This window comes from Gracilinanus agilis, chromosome 6 (genome assembly GCF_016433145.1).
Source record: "Gracilinanus agilis isolate LMUSP501 chromosome 6, AgileGrace, whole genome shotgun sequence".
In the NCBI taxonomy this organism is placed as follows: Eukaryota; Metazoa; Chordata; class Mammalia; order Didelphimorphia; family Didelphidae; genus Gracilinanus; species Gracilinanus agilis.
In genome coordinates, this window is record NC_058135.1 from 103,049,758 (window position 1) to 103,071,242 (window position 21,485).

The 21,485-nt window shown below is 39.1% G+C and overlaps 1 protein-coding gene across 1 annotated transcript in view; it reads right to left on the reverse strand.

Annotated features, from left to right (window-relative positions):
• Positions 1–21,485, reverse strand: part of KLHL2 (kelch like family member 2) — a 109,119-nt gene that overhangs the window by 32,479 nt on the left and 55,155 nt on the right. Inside the window, exons 4-5 of the mRNA XM_044681683.1 lie at positions 17,260–17,422; positions 2,371–2,498 (exon numbers count right to left, since the gene is read on the reverse strand). Of these exons, the coding sequence (XP_044537618.1) occupies positions 2,371–2,498; positions 17,260–17,422 (291 nt within the window). The remainder of the gene's footprint in view (positions 1–2,370; positions 2,499–17,259; positions 17,423–21,485) is intronic.

A 21,485-nucleotide genomic window follows, 5' to 3' on the forward strand; every position in this document is an offset into this window, starting at 1 on the left:
TCCTTGTCCTCGGGGTCAGGCCTCCTGGTAGTTCCCGGTCTGCCCCTCTGCCCGAGGTTCCTTCAGCAGTCTTTGGGGCTGCTTCCACAGCCACGCTCAGGTCTGCACCGGGTCCTCACTGGAGGTCCAAGCCTGGGCTGGAGATCGTTATTCAAGCCTAGGGCACTGCCTTTGCCTGTGCTGCTGCTCTTAGGGCTTGCTTTCACCCCTGCAGAAGGTAGTGAAAGTCTGTGGGCTGGAGATCTTTATTCGCACCTGAGGCGATGCCTTCAGTGCTTGGGAAAGGCCGCGTTTTAGGGGCCTTTGTCCCGGCTGGAGGTGGTGCCTTCACCCACGTGGGCGCTCAGGGAGAGTCCCAGCCACCTGGGGTCCCTCGTCTTGCAGCGCACAGGTACGGGCTCAGGGGCTGCCAGTGATTTTCTGGTTGCCCCAGTCCTGTTTACCCGCTTGTGCGGTGTGGGGGGTGGGGGAGGGGCTTCTTCCTCTCGTGTTTTAGTGTGAACTGTTTCACCCCTTTAAAGTGTGGAAATGCCCCGATTCTGCATACCTTCAATGCTGCGCCCTGTTGTGGGGTTCCTTCGTTCCTCTGGACTCGTTTTTATTTCCCCTTGAGGGGTTCTGTGTGGTTCGGTCAGGAGAGATCGAGCAGCTGCTCCTTACACTGCCGCCATCTTAACCGGAAGTCCCTATTTCCATATTATTGACAGTTGCACTGGGGTGGTCGTTTAGAGTCTACATCCCAAATCATATCCGCATTAACCTATGTGTTCAAGCAGTTGTTTCCACTCCCACAGTTCTTCCTCTGAATGTGGAGAGCGTTCTTTCTCATAAGTCCCTCAGAATTGTCCTGGTCATTGCATTGCTTTTAGTAGAGGAGTCCATTACATTTGATTGTGCCACAGTATATCAGTCTCTGTGTACAATGTTCTCCTGGTTCTGCTCCTTTCACTCTGTATCAGTTCCTGGAGGTCATTCCAGTTCACATGGAATTCCTCCAGCTCATTATTCCTTTGAGCACAATAGTATTCCATCACCATCAGACACCACAATTTGTTCAGCCATTCCCCAACTGAAGGACATATCCTCGCTTTCCAGTCGAATCCTACTTTCTGCAGAAGGCTCTTGCTGGTGATCACCTCCTCCCCACTGCCTGGTGCCTTCCCCCTGAGACGTTTCCCACTATATGTACATAGTTATTTTGAGTGTTGTCTCCTCTCCCATTAGAATGGGACCTCTTTGAGGGTAGACCTTGCTTTTAGTTTTCTTTTTTCCCCCAGTTTAGCACAGTACCGGGTGATCGACTGCTCTCTGACTGAGGTGGGCTTATAGTCTCAGATGGCTGTCTAGAATATTCAATATGTTTAAAGTTTTAAATGTAAAATCTAAGTGACTTGGTCTCAGAGCCAGAATGTGTCTGAAGCAGGACTTGACCTCAGGACTTCTTGGCTTCAAGGCCAGCCATCTATTCACTCTACAACGTTGGCTGGGGTGAAATACTCCAGATTACATCAAACAAATAGCTAGAGTTTACCCATTAAATGATATCCACCAAATTCAGGATTTTATGAACCTTGAGACTCCATTTTCTCTAATTAGTTTATACATGAAGAATGATGACAGAATTCTACCAAGAATATGATCTAATCTTCTCAGGCTTGGGGAATACCAATGATGACCCAATGAGAGAGGTGGTAGACAGAGGATGAAGGGCTTTCTAAGAAAAAAGAAGAGTTTTTATTTGATTCTAGAGTCACAGGAAGCATTGTTATTGTTTATTCCTTTCACTCATATTCAATTCTTTGTGACCCCATTTGAGGTTTTCTCAGCAAAGATACTAAAGTGGTCTGCCATTTCCTTCTCCAGTTCCTATGACAGATGAGGAAACTGAGGCAAACAGAGTTAAGTGACTTGGCAGAGGTTACACAGCTAGAAAGTGTCTGAGGCCAGATTTGAATTCAGGAAGAGGAGTGCTCCTGATTCTGGGCTACTATATCCACCTAAGCTGCCCTAGGAGGCCTTAGAGTTGGTCAAATAGGGGAGCCACGTGGTCAGATCTACACGTAGGGTAAATGCTTTGGCAGAAGTTGTGCTGGATGGGCTATAATAAAGAGAGACTGAGGCAGGAGGACTGATTAAGAGGTTACTCCTATAATCCAGATGAGCTGTGATGACAGTCTACACTAAAGTGGGAGTTTTTTTAGAAGAAAGAAGAGATCAGATTCAAGAGATGTTGTGAAAGCTAAAACTGCAGAATATAGCAACTGACAGGCTATGTGAAGTGAGGGAGAGTGAGGATTCTGGGAAAAAAAGGCAAAGGTATTGGCCAGAGAACCTAGAAGGATATGGTGGGGAGAGGGGAGGGCAGGGGGCCAGGAAGGCATCACTTACCTTTTCTTCTGAGGCAATGGTGAGCTTGTCACTGGATATTAAACTGCATACTTGTTCTATGCCCAGATTGAGGAATTCCTCACTCAGTACGACATCTGAAAAATGCTGTTCTGTTTGGGTGTTGAAGAAAACAATCTATTAACATCAATGTTTAATTATCACAGGTGTCAGATGGTTCAAAAATAACAAAAGGTCACACATGTTCTGAGTGGCATTATCATGTGAGTAATGACTAAACCAAAGAATTGCATCTCGCTTATGCCAGATATGAAATCAGATGCTTGGGGAACAGACCTTGCACTTAAGAGATTTGTCTGTAGTCTTTTAGGATAAAGTCAAACTTTTTTTTTAAAAAGCAAGAACACTTGCTCAGACCCTCTATCTCCCAATGTCAGGTATTTTTACTGGCTACCATTCATGCCTGGAATGATCCATCTCCTTATTACTACATCCTGGTTTCTCTAGTTTCTTCTGAGTCCCAGCTAAAATTCTTACCTTCTATTGGAAGCCTTTCCCAGTCCCCCTTCATTCTAGCGTCTTCTCTCTGAGATTATTCCCCAATTTCTCCTCTCTATGGTTTGCTTGTACATTGTTGTTGGCATGCGATTTTCTCCAGGGCAGAGACTGTCTTTTGCCTTTCTTGGTATCCCCAGCACTTAAGACCAATGCCTAGCACACAGTAGGTGCTTATTCATAAATGCTTACTGTCTGACTGATATTGGCTCGTCTCTAAATCACTTCTGTTTTGCATCTTGTGAAAATGTCATTTCCTAAATGAGTCAAAGAATAAGAAGTTAGGAGATGAAAGAGTGTGAGACTCTTAATGAAGAAATCAAAGCACATGGTACCTCCCTGATTCCACTCTTACTTTCACTCTATTGCTTTTAAGGGAATTAATTCTGGAAGAAATCTCCACCACAGATAGAAAGATTACAAGTTCTGAAAGCAAAAAAATCAGTGCTGGCCTACCACAAAGTAAATAGTACAAACCCCAAATAGCTGTAAGCCTTGTAAACATTTCAGGATTACTTGGCGATGTTTTAATGCTTTACCAGTATTTCCCAACTGATCCATGCTAATGCCAACGACGACTTTTTCAGATGTTTCAAAAGTCAGAGCATTCACTGAAGTATCTGATATCTGAAAAGAGGGATTTTCTTTCCTATTATCTTCCAATGAGTCTGATATAAAGTTTCACATACCATAATAAATACTATGTGGCTGGCTTTTAGACCCGTGTCTTTATAAGCATTTTTGATATGTCCGTTCCAAAGCCTAGAAATCAACCTAGATTTATAAGAATGTAGCATCATCATCATCATAACCAACTTTACATGTTTAAGTTTTGCAAAACACTTCACATACAGTATCTGATTTAATCTTCACAACAAGAACTGGAGGTATTATTATCACAATTTAACATATGGAGAAACTGGGGCTGAGACACTGTTGTCCAGTCACAAAGTCAAATAGTATTAAAAAAAAACAACTCTTCTTTTTCATTTTAGAATCAACACTTAGTATTGATTCCAAGGCAGAAGAGTGGTTAGGGCTAGCTGATTGGGGTGAAGTGACTTGTCTTGGGTCACACCGTTAAGAAGTGGCTGAGGCCAGATTTGAATGCAGAACCTCCCCCTCTATGCCTGCCACCCAATCCATGGAGCCAACTAAACAGTATCTTGACAGCATTTGAACCCAGGGCTTCTTGGCTCCAAGTCCAGGTATCTTTCCACTCTGCCCAAGTTGTCACTAAGTGCACATAATTCTATCTTTACACAAATAATCAAGGTTCTTAGAGGTGGGGAATTATCTCCTATTTCCCATTTTAGAGATGTTACATGTTATTAGGACTCCATCTTTAAAGTAACTTTTGGTTGTCATTGTTTATTCATTTTTCAGTTGTGTCTGTTATGATCCCATTTGGAGTTCTTTTGGCACCATGAGTAAAAAGTGGATGTGTTTTACGTGTATTCCACTATGGATCTCTGACTTGGCCGCCTTCAAGGATTCTCTCTTTCCTGGTATCCCTGTCATACCACCTTCCTAAATTCTGCATCCTCAGACTTCTGCTTTGATGAGGTCATACACGCTATTATCATACTATTTGGTCTCTTGCTTTTCTCACATATCTTTTCTGTTATCTGTTTATATAGAAAAAAAATTAATTCATGATCCAAAAGGGCAGTACATGGAACGATTTAACTATTATCAACGATGCAAAGATCCAAGACCACTCCAAAAGACCCGTGATGTAAAAGGCTAGCCACTGCTGTAGAAGGAACTGATGAGAATCTGAAGGCAGGTCGAAGCATTCCATTTTTCATTTTATTTCCTTTATGAGTTTCTGTGCGATGTGCCTTCTTTCATAAAATGACCTTTATGGAAATCTGTATTGCATGATAGCCCCCATACAGTCTACATCAGATTACTTGACACACAGGGAAGAAGGAGGGAGGAGAGAATTCAGATTGTAAAATGTCAGAAAACAATTCTTAAAATTTTTTTCTGTATGCAATCAGGCAAAAACACAATGAAAAATAAAGTTGCAAAGAAAAAAACCCCAAAACCAAAAGGCAGCACATATAAATAGGCTATTACTAACACTCTTGGATCTAAATGAGCTTAACTTTAATGATTCTATAGTGGTGTATGTTGTTATAACTTTCAAACGTCAGAATTAATCGAGCCCCCTTGTTTTGCTGCAATATGTTAATAGCTCATTCTCTCATTTAGTTTCTGGCTTAGAAGGAAACAGCAAAAGCCAGGACCACAGGGTGGGTGGTACCAAAGTGAGGACAGAATCATAATCATATCAATATCCAAAAAAAAGTGTGTACGTGTCTGTGACTCTGGGTGGATTTCCTTTAAATTAATATTATGGATGAAAGAGTTAAGAGAGAGATCTGGAGTTCCAAATATAGACACTCCCTCCACCACTGAAGATCACCAACTCTCCAACATAACTAAGTCTTATTTTATTATAATTTTAATTTTTCTGACAACAAATTTCCACATAAGTTTCCTGAAGTTATATGATCCAAATTGCCTCCCTCCCTTCTTCCCTAACCCCCTCCCAGAACTGCCAAACAATTCACTCTGGGTTATACATGTACTGCCATGCAAAACATACTTCCATATTATTCAGTAACTAACTCTTACAACCCTGGAGAATTGCATGGGACACTGAAGGGTTCACTGACTTACTCACAGACACAAAGCTAGTACATGCTAGAAGTCTAAAAACCTGTAGCATTAAAAAAAAAAAGGAATTTGTCAGTCATCTCAGGAAAAAACCCACCATCTTTGGATGTGATATTATACGTTAGGCATATAATCTAAGCTATTTGTCATAAGGAAATCTGCCTCTTCTAAGTATACCAAAAATAAACAACAGATTCGATTAAAAATAACCATTTCTGAATGAAGCAATTAGTAATAATTTGGCCCTAATTACACATAAGGGTCAAACTTCATGACTCGGTTGCAAGTCACTTACGCTTTTTTTTTTAATCGGATTAATCTTGACATTTCTCGGTGCTGAGCCTCACATCCTCCTTCGCTGAATTTCTAGTTAGCTGAAGAATGACTGAAAACATGTTTGCTAAGGAACTGGTTCATGAGAACTTCGTGGGAAGAAAAGCTAAGAGGTTGAGTCAGCCCATCTGTTGTTTTATGTAACTCGGATGCAATTTAACATTTGCCTCTATAAATCCACTGTAAGATTCTCTACTACCATTAATAAAACCGTGCTAACAAAAAACAACAGTATGCTAAGAGAAAAAAATCACCACAAAGGATTCACTTCCTTTTCTCCTTTCCTCTCAAGGCACAAGTTTGAGAATGCTCGGATCCTCTTCAGTTTGCCTCTAGTCTTCCTGCTTCTAGTCTATTCCTTTTCCAGTCTATCTTTTGACCAGCTACCCAACTCACATTCGAATGCCCATGTCAGACTGAATCACTCCTCTGCTCAACAACATCCAGTAGTTTCCTACTAACTACAGAATAAAATATCAACCCTTTAGCCTGGCCTTTTAAAATCTCCAGGAATCTGACTCCAAACTACCTTATTTCACATCATTTCCCTTACTGCAATATTCTAACCAAATTCACTTTTTTCCTGAAATCGTGCTTGTCCTATCTCCATTACTTCATGAGGGTCTATGTTCAGCCTTAGAACCAATTACTCTCATGGCTGATCCTTTCCTTCACTGAAATTCCAACTCAGGTACCCAATCAGCTGAAAGTGACTTAAAAGAGGTATCAAATACTTGGCCATCGCATTGTAGTCTATAACACTCTTGAGCGCTACCAACCAGGTTAAATAAAATGTAATCAGGCAATATTTAACAAAATAAATGAAAATACAAAGAACAAAGATCATGTTAATATGTGCTTTCTAAATCAACATCTGCAGCCTTCAGAAATCATGGTTTGGTGGCTTTGTTGCTATTTGAGTTAATCACCACTGGTCTAGAGTACTTTATTTTAATTTCTTTGTTTTTTATCCTTACTTTCCCTCTTAGAATCCATACTGTTTACTGGTTCCAAGGTAGAACAGTAAGAGCTAGGCAATGGGGGTTAAGTGACTTGCCCAGGATCACACAGCTTGGAAGTGTCTAAGGTCAGATTTGAACCTAGAACCTCCCATCTCCAGGCCTGGTTCTCAATCCACTGAGCTATACCTGGCCACCCCCATCTTAATCTCTTCTTTTCCCCTATCATATTCTACTTCATAGTCTGCTTAGTTGGATAGAGGGAAGCTCTCTTATCACAAGGATGTGATGTTTTACCATCTTTCTATTCTCAGTGCCTAATAGAGAACAGGTAATAAATTTTATGTTTAATTGAATGAAGGACGTGACAGAAATCCCACAAATATCTATTAGGGCTACCTTTTACATGGAAAGAGGGAGGCGTGTGAACACATATCAGAATTGTATTTCTATCCTCCCAGATGATATGTTGGAAATGAACACCTTAGCCATTATTTCTGACGACTCTTGGGTTTCCTCATCTTTTTCCCTATCTCTAAATATCTTCCTTTTATCTCTCTAGTATAAGGATCCCTTCTAGGGAGAGCCAATACGAAGAAACAGAGGCAATGCCATCCTTCAAAAACAGATTTTAATAACAATTTTATTTTTATTCATCATTAGTTTGAGTCTTTCAGTCTCACACAGAATAGAAGTACACTAGCTATTCCTGGACCCAATCCCACTTCTACTTGGGATGGAAACTTTGATTTGCTCTGTTTCCAACATGGTCTCGTTTGCCTCTCCTTAGGCAACTCTATGGCCCTCCTGCTTCTTCTACAGGCTTGCCACTTTAGTGCCAGGCTTTTATGGGCATCCGATCAACTTAGACCAGTGCAACTCAGAACTCCTAAGCCTCAGCATCTGCCATTCTCATTCTCTTCTATCATCATGCTAGCTAGCAAAAATTTTAATAGTAGAAGTGGATATAGGCATATGAATGCTTAAAGCCTGCCTACTGTTTGCATATGCATGTGAAAGCATATTATCTACTATATAATAATAATAATGGTGGTGATGATGGTAATGATGTTCAGTCATTTCAGACTCTTTGTGATCTCATTTGGGGTTTTCCTGGCATTTGGCTTTCTTGGCTACTGGAGTGGTTTGCCATTTCCTTCTCTAGCTCATTTTACAGATGAGGAAACTGAGGCAAACAGGGTTAAGTGCCCTGCCCAGAGTCACACAGGTAGTAAGTGCCTGTGGCCACATTTGAACTCAGAAAAACAAGTCTTCCTGTCTTGAGGCCTTTAATTCTATTGCTCCATCTAGCTGCCCTCAGTAATAGCTACCATATATAACATGCTTTAAAGTGCTGATAGGCTGTACTTATCTCCCACTATAGAATATAAGCTCACTGATGGCAAGGATTATTTTATTTTCTTGACCTTGTCTGGCACATGGTAGGTCCTGAACAAATTGCCTGTCTAGTGATTTACAAAATCCTTTGGATATTTTGAGTTCTTTAATCTTCACAACAATCCCAAGAGATAGGTGCTATTATTATCTTGATTTACAAATAGGGAAACTGAGGTGTAGAAAGATGAATAAAATAGACTTTCCCAGGGTCACACAGCTAGCAAGTATCTAAGGTGAGCTTTGAGACTAAGCCTTCTGTACTGCAATTTACTGATATATCCTTTATGGCATGTATGTATACCTTAGGAGAATCATCATGGAAATAAGAGAAAGAAAATGATATCTCATGTATCACTAGGATTGACCAATCACTATCACTGCAACTTTGGGGTTCATTTCTGACAGCATAATAAGAAAAAATGGGCACATTATAAATAAAGAGGAAAAATTACAGAATGACAACAGTCCTTTACCAGACTACATCAAAATTCTCTACAACTACATCATCTGAATTTTCCCTGCTTATTTCAAATCAATGAAGAAGAGTCTCAAATTCCAACAGCCTTTTATCAAAAAAGTTAAAGAAGAATCCAGCATGTCACAAATCTTGTGAACTAAAATAGGGCAAAGGAGCTCAGTTTCTAAGCTCCAGGACTGCCAGACTTCAGAAAAGCTAGGAAGATGCTCCTCCAGGCTGGACCTGAAAATTCATAACTCTCCCCATCAGGAAAAATGTTCAGCACATTTAGAGAGAGAAGAGATAAGAGAACAAGAGGATAAAAATAGACAACTCCTCTAACAGGTGTCACTTAGAAGGTCAGCATGAATTCAGCCAAGAAGTACTCTATATCACATGCATTCACTTAGTCGGCTCCATTCAAAGAATATTCTAGGGAAAGCAAATGAACATGGCAACAGATGGGGGGTGGGGTGGGATGGGAGTGGGAGAAAGAGAGGAAGGAAGGAGAGATAGAGAGAGACAGAAAGATAGAGAAGAGAAAGGAGGAAGAGGAAAGAGAAGAGAAGGAAGGGATGAGGTCAGGGAGGGAAGAAAGGATGGAGAGGTTAGAGAGGAGAAGAAGGTAGAAAAAGAGAAAAAGAGAAAATGACAAGAGAGATGAGTCTGAGATAAAGGTAAGAGAGTGAAGAAAGAGACAGCATTTACTCTTTCAAATGCATATTATTCTGCCCTGAATGGTAACATCTTTGTTAGGCAACTACTTTAGCTCCTTTCTATATATCTGAGGGCAGCCTTAAAATTGACAAAGTGGGAGCTGCTAGGTGGCTCACTGGATAGAAAGCCAGTCTTAGAAACAAGAGGTCTTGGGTTCAAATCTGACCTCAGACATTTCCTAGCTGTGTGACCTTGGGTAAGGCACTTAACTTCAACTGCCTAGCTTTTACCACTCTTCTGCCTTGGAAATGATATTTAGTATCAATTCTAAGATGGAAGGTAAGAAGTTTTTTTAAAAATTAGTGTTTATTTTGATAAGCACTTTCTCCATATAGATGTGATCAGGCTTTGAATTTCAGAAGAGAGGGGAAAACACTGATACAGACTGGTGAGGCAAAGGAAACATTGCTGAGCACATTTTCTTTCTAGAAGAATGAGGTACACAATGCAAGTAAAAAAAATTTCTGGGATCAAGGGTCTTCCAAATGATCACATAAAACCACTCCCGGGTTTGACTCAGGTCTTAATTCAGGGTCAGGTGAGATTAGAATCTTGACTTTGTCACCCACATGATTTGTGAGATTTAAAGCAAGCCTGGGCTGTAAAAAGGGGATTTCGGGCTGAATGATAGCTAAGGTCCCTTTTAGCTCTAGATTTATGTTCCCATGAACTTGAAAAGTGAAGAACACAAATAGCCTTTAAAATCTATTATAATGGAAAAAATAAAACAAAAAATCCAAAATATCTATTAAAGGAAAACACAAGTATGATTAAGTATCAATATATGAGGATTTAAGCCACTTTGATAGCTAGTTTTATTAGAGATTTAGGATTTGGTGGATTAGGCAATATATGGTAAGCACCTGCTGGATACAAGAGTGCTAAACAGTGCTATTTTATTATGATGATGTTATGATATCTAAAACCTAGTCTGAGGCCCCAAGGAATCTACAATCCAGGAGGGATGGTACAACACAAACAAGGAAATTATCATTCAAGGCAGTATTCTATAATGGAGGAAAAGTCCTATAAGAATTCAGAAGAGAACTTTTCTTATTGAGATAATCAAGGGATGGTCTTGTGCAAAAGTAGGTCTTAAAGGTTGGGCAAGCTATCAGTGGATCAAGATAGAAGGAAAGGCTACTGTGCAGAAATGAGAAGGTGAGGGTTCAGAAAACAGAAATTAAACTCGATAATAATACTATGTAGAAAAAGATATACTATAGAGTACATTGAAAGTCTAGAAGAACTGGAAAGACCTCCAGGAACTGATGCAGAGTGAAATGAGCAGAACCAAGATAACATTATACACAGAAAGTGGAACACTGGCATAACCTAGTGGAAATGCTTATTGGATCTGGGATGGGAGGAGGGAAAGAAAACAAAATGTGTAAACATGGAAAATATTTTAAAAATAAAAATATTTAAAGTCTATAATACATATACACATACATATATGTGTGTATACATACACACATATAACTTCATGGGATAATGTTTTCTGACTCCGAAATAAATTAAAGTGAAGCAGAGATGCACAAAGTCATTAGCCTTATTCTCTCTTGCAAAGTCATCAAAGTCCAGTGGAAGACAAAAGTCAAGATGACTGGTGATAGCTCAAGATGCAGTGGATGGTCTTGGCTTCTTCAACGTCTAATCCATCTCTAAGCACTCCACAGTGCCTGCTTCTGCCACCTTTATGGCTGTTGGAACAAATCATTCTGATCCATCCCTTCTGCCAGGGGAAATCTTCACATGCCTCGAGTAGACACTGCCTAATTCACCAAAAGTTTTGAGGCTTGTTGGTTACCCTCAGCCTGGTTTAGCCTGCCTGCCAAGACAGTTTACCAAGGTGAGGCTTCTTGGAGCCACAGGTGAGAAGTGGGAGCCAGGTGGTCAGCAAAGGAGAAAAGCTGTCTTGAAAAGGGCTTGGCAAGCTCATATAACAGAGGTACTAGTCATAGTGCCTCTTTTAAACCATAATAAAACATAAATAATTATGAAAAATAGCCTATGAAAATAATAAAACAGAAGTGCAGGTATCCCTTCCACATTGCAACTTTCTCCATTGAGGTTTTGATATAGTGTAGGTTGGCATAAGAAATTAAATAGGAATTTTTGGAGGAGTTCTGCCAAAGCCACATATGACACAGAGAAAGTTTAGAAACTCAGAAATGCACAAATATACATATAGTTTTATATAATATTGACATATTTTATCTTTAATGCCAAAAATATATACAGTTTCTTTTTTAAAAGTGAAAATAAGCAAGTTAAAATTTGCAAAAGGAACGTGAAAGCCAGTGGATGACACTGAACTTTAGAGCTATCAAAAATGTAGAGATATCAAAAGTTCTGTCACTCAAAAATGTATAAAATGTATATACTGTTATGTACACTACCTGTAGAGTATGTATGTATTTTACTGTTTAATAATATAAATGAAGAGCTGCACAATTTTCTTCCCTTTAAATTAAATTTGACATAAAAGAACTGTGGTTCTAGGCACTGGTTTAGGGATTCCAAGCATGTTTATAGTAATCTTTCACATGATATCTTGTAGTGATCTCTGCTTCTTGAGTAATATATGGATTTTGCAGATTGCAAGGGTACCAGACTCCTAACTCCCAGAGATGTGGAAGGGATACCTGTAGACCAGTTTGACATGACAAAAGTGAGTAGTAGGAGATAAAAGTGGAAATCTAGGTGGGACCAGAATCCAGAGAGTTTGAATGTCAATATGAGACTCAACTTTATTTGTTAGGGAAGCCCCTGAAGGTTTTCACCTAGAGGAATGAAGAGCATGATCTCAGTATGGCTTTATGAAGGCTAATCTAGCGGGCTGCAGACTTGAGCATGTGGGAAGATCTTATGTTCCTCTATATTCACCGAAAGGATTATACCTGGTGACTCTGGGTTATTCCAGTTGTGTAAGAAGCCACATCTATCTCATGTAGACAGACGGTGGAGGCTGGAAGGGGCCAGATTACAACCACTGAGAAAGAGGGAATGGACCCAGAGTAGAGAGGAGTCCATGGATTCATTCAAAAAGGGGTTGAGGATGAAGGTGCAGTGACCAGACAAAGAAGAAAGGAACAAAGATAACACTGGCTCAAAGGTTGGGGAGGACTCCCCATGGCACCATCTCCACTAGACCCTCTAGTGCCCAATTGGAATGTTGGTGGGATGTTGCCAGAGCAAAACTTTCCTTATGTATTCTAGGCCTCAGTGTTTAGTAAGCATATTGAAGAGGGGGAAGTTAAACAAGGATAAACTCATAAGAAATAAAGGAGGGAAAGTGAAAGGGGGAAGTATGTAGCTTATTATCCTATGCTGATTCTATAACAGATTACTAGGAGTTTATTTTCTTCATCATTATTCTGAAATTAAACCAGTTCTGACTCTTGGTTATCAATGTTTGCTTTCGGTATTTTTTGAGGCTGGGTCTCCTTATCCTTTCTAGACTGAAAGTGCAGTGGTCACTCATGGGCCAATCCTACCAATGACAGCTAAAGGAGTTTTGACCTACTCTGTTTCCATCTTGCAAGGGCTCACCATATTGGTGAAGGACTTAGTGCATCTGTCAAATGGGCTTTAAACCACTGAAATTCAGCACTCGAGCTCAAGCAATCTACCAGCCTCAGCCTCTGCAACAGTAGGGAATGGCAGGTGTGTGTCACCATACTTAATGGTTATCACTGTTAACAGGGGAAGAAATATAGCCTACTCACCTGAGCATGGAAGAAACCCTTGGTTCTTGCAAGCTCATCCAGCAAAGCACTCGCTGGAGCAGCTTCTAATATGCTGCAAATGCTCTGAGTACAAACAGGCTGGACCTGCAATCTCAGGATCAGGTTAACTAAATACAGATCAGCTCATCTACATCAAATTTGCCACCAAAGGATGAGTTATGGTGAAAAATACTAAAAGGCCCTCCATTTGAAGCAACCTCTGCTTCCACAGGTAGAGTGGTGCAGTGATGGAAAAAGAGGACAAGAATCTAATGCTAAGAATCAAAGTTTTACAACCATCGGACAAAAATTAACTTAATGGCCAACAAAATAATACACTGCTGCCACCTATGGGGAAGGCAAGCAGGTACCATGGAAGAAATAAATATAAATACCTTCAGGGAATGGGCCAGTCTCTCCTCAGACCCCACTGGAGAACGGGGGAGAGAAAGGTTAATGTCTATAAATATAAGTGCTTTACAAATAGGTCATTTTATCCCCATAACCCTGAGAGGGAGGGGATGTTATCCCCATTTTACAGTTGAAGAATCTGAGGCAGACAGAGATTAAGTGACTCACCCAGGGTGACACAGCGAGTAAGTATCTGAGGCCAGATTGGACCTCAGGCTTATTGAGCCATCCCATCACCAGATTGTCCAGCACTTTGAACCCAAGAACTCTGGGAATAGCAGTGATCCTACTTTCGGTCCAGACCCTGGCAATCATCCCTGTGGAGAAGACACCCAACTTCCTCACCACCAAAAGCTGATCAAGTGCCCCAGAGACCCAGGAGTAACGTCATGCCCAAGACCATCAGCTCTGCTTTAAGATTAGCCCTTGCAGTCTGGAAACATGAGCCAGAAAATAGAGCCCAGCCACTGTTTCTGTGGTTGTTCCACAGCGATAGCTCGTGAGCACCCAAAAAAGAACTCTCCTGCCACCAAAAAAGTAGCTCCTGCCACCAAAGTCCCTGGTGCTCTCCAACAGTTAGACGGCAGAGATGCCTAAGTGTTGATGGGTGGAAATGGCATTCAGGATGATGCTTTCCCATCTCCTAGGAGCACGGGACCGTCTCAGCAGACCTGCAGTTAAAATCTTCTCCTCCCATTAGAATGTCAGTCTTCAGAATCAGAGGCTGTCTTCTCTATCGGTATTCCCAGGGCTCCTCACAGTGACTTGCACACAGTAAGTACTTACCAAATGCTTTTTCATTTGTTCATTTACACATGAGGAGCTGAACTACATCCAGAGTGACAATATCTCTCTCTATATATATATGACATAAGAAGACAGAAAACAAATTGTAGCTCAATGGAAAGTCAGCTCATGAGTTCTCCTTGCGGATGTGAAAAAAGGAGTTGGCTAATCATCTATGAGGTCAAGGGCAACAGGAAATAATATTTTACAGGATGCCTGGTAAATGTCCCTTGCAATTCTTATGGCCATTTCGGTGCAATGGAAAATATTAAACGTTGTTTTTGTTTTAGTCATGTCTGACTCTGGGATCCCAGCTGGGATTTTCTTGACTGAGATAGTGGAGAGGTTTGCCATTTCCTTCTCTGGCTCATTTTACAGATGAAGAAACGGGAGCAAACTGGGTTAAGTGACTTGCCCAGAGTCACCCAGCTAGTATGCTATTTGGGGTTTTCTTGGCAGAGATACTGGGGAGGTTTGTCATTTCCTTCTCTGGTTTATTTTACAAGGATGTAAATGAGGAATGAGGAAACTGAAGCAAATAGGAGTAAGTGACTTGCCCAGAGACACACATTTATTGAGTGTCTTGAGGCCAGATTTAACTCAAGAAGATGAGTCTAGCCCTCTATCCACGGTGTCACCTACCTGCCCTATACTAAAAAGAATACTATTTCAGTGGCTCAGTGGATAGAGAGCCAGGTCTAGAGATGAGGGGTTTTAGGTTCAAATCTGGCCTCAGACACTCCCTAGCTGGGTAACCCTGGGCAAATCCCTTACCCCTCATTGTCTTGCCCTTACCACTCTTCTATCTGGGAACCAATATATATAAAGTATTGATTCTAAGACAAAAGGTAAGAGTTAAAAAATACTATACTTCAATAACAGAACTTGATTAAAATGAAGATTACTAAAAAGTGAAGGCTCAATTAAAAGAAAAAAGATATGGCTTAAGTCTAGAGCGAAAATCAGTATTTTTCTATGACTAAAATGCATGGCACAACAGCTAAAGAAATCTATCAACGGAGCTCTGGGTGCATTCTAATTCTGGTGGCAAATTACTCATCTTTTTATTCAGTGCAGTAAATCGGAGTTGGGAAAAAACCATGAGAAAATACAACAGAAGAAAATCTAATTACTTCCCGAAAAGAGGAAATAAAGAAAAGAAGATAGTTATGATATGAGTAAAATAGGAGAAACTCGATGTTCTCTAGAACTTAATTTGGCTATCCTTTCTATTAAGCTGGCTTTATATTTGTTAGATTTTTATTCTAGATGGTACTGCTTGTAATCTACATCAGGGATGAGGAGCAGTCTGAGTCAGACAGTAGGGCAGAAAATATTTATATAAGAAAGGAAAAAATCAACAACAAACAATGTTGCCCTTTTGTTCTTCTATGATTTTCTAAGAAAAAACACTTAGGATCAAAAATGACAATTAGCAGATAATTTATCTGGGCATTGTAGAAAATACTTGAAAAACAAAACAAAAAACTTCTTACTTTCCATTTTACTGGGTATTGGTTCCAAGGCAGAAAAGTAGTAAAGGATAGGCAATGGCGCTTAAGTGACTTGCGCAGGGTCACCCAGTTAGGAAGTGTCTGAGGCCAGATTTGGACCCAGGATCTCCCATCTCCAGGCCCAGAGCTCTATCGATCAGCTGCCCCCAGACAACACTTTCCGTTTCACATGGGGAACAAAATCGTTTGCACAGTAACAAAAGATCATTCAAATTTTTTTTTTAAGTATTTGGTTCTTTGGCCAGCCTCACAATGACAAGGAGAGATTACACTGATTCCATAATAAATGTTTTCTATTCCTCCTCTACTCCTAAAGGATGCATCTAGTTTGTGTTGTCTTGAGAACTTTAGGATTTCCAACAACCAGTGTGTCCGAAAGTCATCTTTTCATGCTCCCCAAGATTCAAGAATGGGATGTAAAAACATGTCAGATAGTTTCTTATTTTCATTTTCTTATATAAACAAATTTCTTAAATGCTAATTTAGGTCACACTACTTTATATTAACCATGTATTCATTAGGAAGTCTGGAGTTTGGGAGTGGACCGGGAATACAGCGTAAAAATACACGATAAGGGAGCAAGCACTGAGGTGGCTCAGTGGCTTGAGAATTAAAGAGTCGGGAGGTCCTAGGTTCAAATCTGGCCTCGGATACTTCCTAGCTGTAGTATAACCCTGAGCAAGTCACTTAACTCTCATTGCCTAACCCTTACCATTCTTCTGCCTTAGAACCAAAATATAATACTGATTCTAAGACGGAAGATACAGGTTTTAATTAATTAATCAATTAGTTAAAAATACCAACATGTGATAATCTTCAGACACTCCTAATACCAATTTGAAAGTATTTACATAAGAGTTAGCATGGCAAAGTAGATATAAAGTTATCCTTGGAGGCAATAAGATCTGAGTTCAAGTCCCACCTCTAAGCATAGCTAGTAGCTATGTGACCCTAAGTTTCTCTTAAATCGTAAGCTAAGTGCAGAGAAGGTGCTAACCTGCATTGGTGGAGGGAATTTCTTCATCTGGGAGATCCCTATACCAATGAAATCTTTACATATTCACTTTGCTTTATGAATATGATTTAATCCACAGAATTTTATTGCAGAAGATCAAACATTTACATTTAAAATTAATTTAAAATTTAAACATTTGAATTTAAAATGAAAAATAATTTAAACTTAAAACTTTATGTAACAAAGCATACACATACATTTTCAACTCCCCTAATCCCAAATGTATACAAGGTAAAAAACTGGGGCCCAGAAATGTTGGGATTTAGCCTATGCTCTCACGATAATTTCAAGATCACGAATCAGAAATAAAAAATTCCAGACTCCCTCCTCATTTGACCACTCTACTTGCCTGCATAGATGTTGGCCTTGTTTAGAAGCTCAGTGCATGCATGCATATCCGCAAAAGCCCGGATTCCTAAACAGTTGATTGGATGAAGTTGAGATTCCAAAAAATCACAACAAGTCCTTTTCACATCCTGTAACTGTAACAGACCAGCTGCTGGAAGAAGTACCTGAATAAACACAAAAAAATTACTTCTGGTTAAAATAATAATAATAATAATGATAATGATAATAATAATAATTTATGCTTTTTCCCTTAGAAAAGTACAGTTGTTCTATTCATACTCTTTGATCCAACAATGTCACTACCCAAAGAGATAAAAATGAAAATGGAAAAGGAACTATTTGTATAAAAATATTTATATCAGCTCTTTTTCTGTGGTAGCAAAGAACTGGAATTGAGGGGATGTCCATCAATTGGGGAATGGCTGAACAAGCTGTGGTATGTGATTGTGATAGAATACTATTGTGCTATAAGAAGTGACAAATAGCATGATTTCAGAAAAAAAACTAGAAGGATTTACATGAATTGATACAAAGTGAAATGAGTAGGACCAGGAGAATATTGTACATAAGTAATAGTAATATTGTACCATAATCAATTGTGAAAGACTTATCTAATGAGCTAAGGCAATAAAGGACTCGTGACAAGAAATGCTATCCACCTCCAGAGAAACAACTGATGTGGAATCTAAATGCAGATCTGCAGATCAAAGAATACTATTTAATTTTCTTTGTTTTTTTTAAGATGAGTCATAACATGACCAATGTAGAAATATGTTTTGTATGACCACACATATATAATAACCTAGATCAAATTGCTTACTTTTGTAGAGAGAGAGAAGGGAGGGAAGGAAGAAGGGAGAGAATTTAGAATTCACAATTTAAGAAAATGAATGTTAAAAATTGTTTTTAGATGTACCTGGGAAAAAATTGAATTTTTTTAATTTTTTAAAAAGACAGAAATACAGTTGTTGAATTCAATTTTCTCATGAATGGCTGAACTACATGCTTATGACCTGCATGGAATCCTGAGCATTCAATGGAAGAAAATGTAAAAATGATTTGCAAGTATTTAGCTGTCTACTTCTCATGCTGGTTAATCTCCCCATGTCTGGGCATGAAAGTTTCTTCCTAGATATCATCTTTACTTTATCCTGTGAGATGACCCCCAAGATCCCTTCTAGTTCTGATTCTAAGGAAAGAAATACCATCCTGGATTAGATCATTTCCTTCTAGCTCAGCATCCTAAAAATGAAATTAAACAAGATCTGGGTAACTATGACTAAATTTCAACTGCTTTTCGTAAAAGATCTGAATTGAAAGGATGAGAATTCAAAAGCCTCTAGGTTACATAACATTGTTTTCCAAAATTAAATTAAATATATCTAAGAATGAAGCCAAGCAGGTTAGAACAGTAAACATTTATAACAATTAGGGCTTTTTAATTAGTGGTATTATGAATTGGCATTTTTCCATTCCAAAATACTATATCTAAAAATGATGAAACAATATTCTCTGATCAGTGTGGAATAGTAGCTAGGATACTGGATCAGGAATCATTAAGATCTGTGTTTAAATACCACCTCAGCAGCTTACTAGCTATGTGATCCTGGGCTAGTTACTTAGGCTTCCAGTCCCTCTCAGCTCTAAAAACCAATGATTCTATGGGCCTGGGAACTCTAGCAAGTCAGTGGCAGCAAATACATTTATTTCTGGCCTAAATCACTTTATACAGATCATATTTTTGAAATCAATATGAAAATAAAATCTTTGAAAAATAGCAAATTGCTATTGAACACCTGGTGTTTCTTTCCAAAAAATCTTCAAAAGCAATGAGAAGGAACAATGTCAATTTCAGATTTTTAGATTAAATTAATGTGAAGAGAACAACAAATTCCATTTGATACTTTCATGAAACGAAGCTCAGTTATGCTAAGCTGCATCCCACAGACAATATTCAGAGTAAAGGAAGAACGATGAATGTTTATATGCACACACAGAGTATCCCAAAAGTCTCAGTACTGTTTCAAACTTCAGGAGCTTAAAATTTCATCAAGACTTTTAGGACATCCAGTCTATATAGATATGTATGTATGTGTGTGTGTGTGTACATATATGCATATATGTATTTTCAAATCTATATAATGACTTCTAAATGCAATGATTAGATAGTCTACTTCCTATGTAAGACGGCACCTTGTCTTGCCTTTCTGCAGAAGTGTGGCACTATGTGTGTGGAATATTGCATATAATGGCAAGTTTTTCCCTTCAAAATATTAGTTTTGCCAAAACTCACTCTCTGACTTAATTTTTGTTCTTTGTTACAAGGGATGACTCTCTGGGAGGGAAATAGGAAGAGAGAGGTGCTGGGGAACATAAACAATGCAAAAAGGTATCATTAAGATTTTACATAATTTTAAATTATGCTTCTTGGAATTTCCCAAAAAGTCTCTAGAAAATAGTCTAGGACTAAAAACTATAACTGGACGAGAGTAATTAAGTGTTGATCCAAGATCCAGGCTCAGGTAGTCATGATTACAACTAAGGGCTGAGAGTGGGACCACCAACTTGTCACTCCAGCTCCATCCGGAGCTTTAAATCCATTGAGCTGGGTTGGAATATACTTATTGTTGAATTATAGCTGTACTAGAACAGAGACTACACCTTGTGAAGATGGGATTGACTCTCCCCTTACCTACTTTTAAATTTAATCAATCAAAAGCATGGACCTCCCCTACTTGTCACTTTCTGTCCCTTCCTCCACTTTACGGGTACCAATTGCAATCTTTAAATTTGCTTAGCACTGCCCAGGGGGTGGTCAGTCACTTCTGGAATTGTCACCCACTTTAGTAAGTGGCTTGTAGACCTCCTCTACTTAGTGTTAAATAGGGGGGTCTATGCTTTTGGTTGATTTAATTTAAAAGTAGACAAGGGGAGAGTCAATCCCATCTTCACAACCTGGGATTTCAGTGACATAGAAAACATCCTCTAGGCAGCACAATACATACAGCGTTGAATCTGGAGCCCAGAAGACCTGAGTTCCAGTCCCTCTAAGCCTTTAACTAGCTGCAGGACCATGGAATTTGTCATTTAACCTTAGTTTGGCTCAGTTTCCTCAGCTGTAAAATAGGGGCAATAACAATATTTACTTCCTACATCTGTTGTGAGGAGGAAATGAGACAATTGTAAAGCACTTATTAGCACAGTGCCTGGCACAAAGTAGGTACTAGATAAATATTATTATTATTATTATAATTAAATTGGGATAATAATAGCACCTACCTCCAAAAGTTGTTGTGAAGATCAAATGAGATAATAAATGCCTGGCACATAATAGGTACTATATAAACATTGTTATTACTCTTATTATCATTATTATTTTTATAAAATGGGGATAATAATAGCATCTACCTCTCAATTTTGTGAGAATCAAATGAGATAATAAATGCCTGGCACACAGTAGGTACTATATAAACATTGTTGTTTTTGTTATTATTATTATAAAACAGAGATAATAACAGCATCTACCTCCCAAAAGTTGTGAGGTAATAAGTGCCTGGCACAGAGTAGGTACTATATAAACATTGTTTATTCTTATTCTTATAAAATGGGGATAATAGCATCACTTCCTAAAGTTGTTGTGAGGATTAAATAAGATAACAAGTGCCTGGCACATAGTAGATACTATATAACTGTTGGCTATCGACATTATTACAAGTTGTATGACCCTGGGTATCATCATCTTCATTATAATCATCATTATTAAAAGCTATTACCCTGGGCAAGTCATTTAACCTCTGCCTCAGTTTCATCCTCTATAAAATGAGAATAATGACAGTGCCCACTTTCCTAGGGCTATTTTGAGAAATAAATGAGATAGTAATTATAAAGCACTTATCACAGTGCCTGGCACAGAGTGGGTGCTATATAAATGTTATTAAAATTATTATTACAAAATGGGGACGATAATAATTGCACCTATCTCCCAAGCTGTTGTGAGGATCAAAGGAGATAATAGTTGTAAAATACTGGGCATGTAGTAGGCATTTAATAAGTGTCCATTTCCTTCCTTTACCAATGCGGAGTACAACTCAGAGAACTGTCCAGAGTCCTAGAAGTTAAATCTGCTGCCAGGTCACAGAGTCAATATTAATGAAGGTGAGACATGAATGAAGATCTTGTGGCCTTCCCAGTCCAGCAGTCTCTCTGCTCGGTCATCAGGTCACAGTG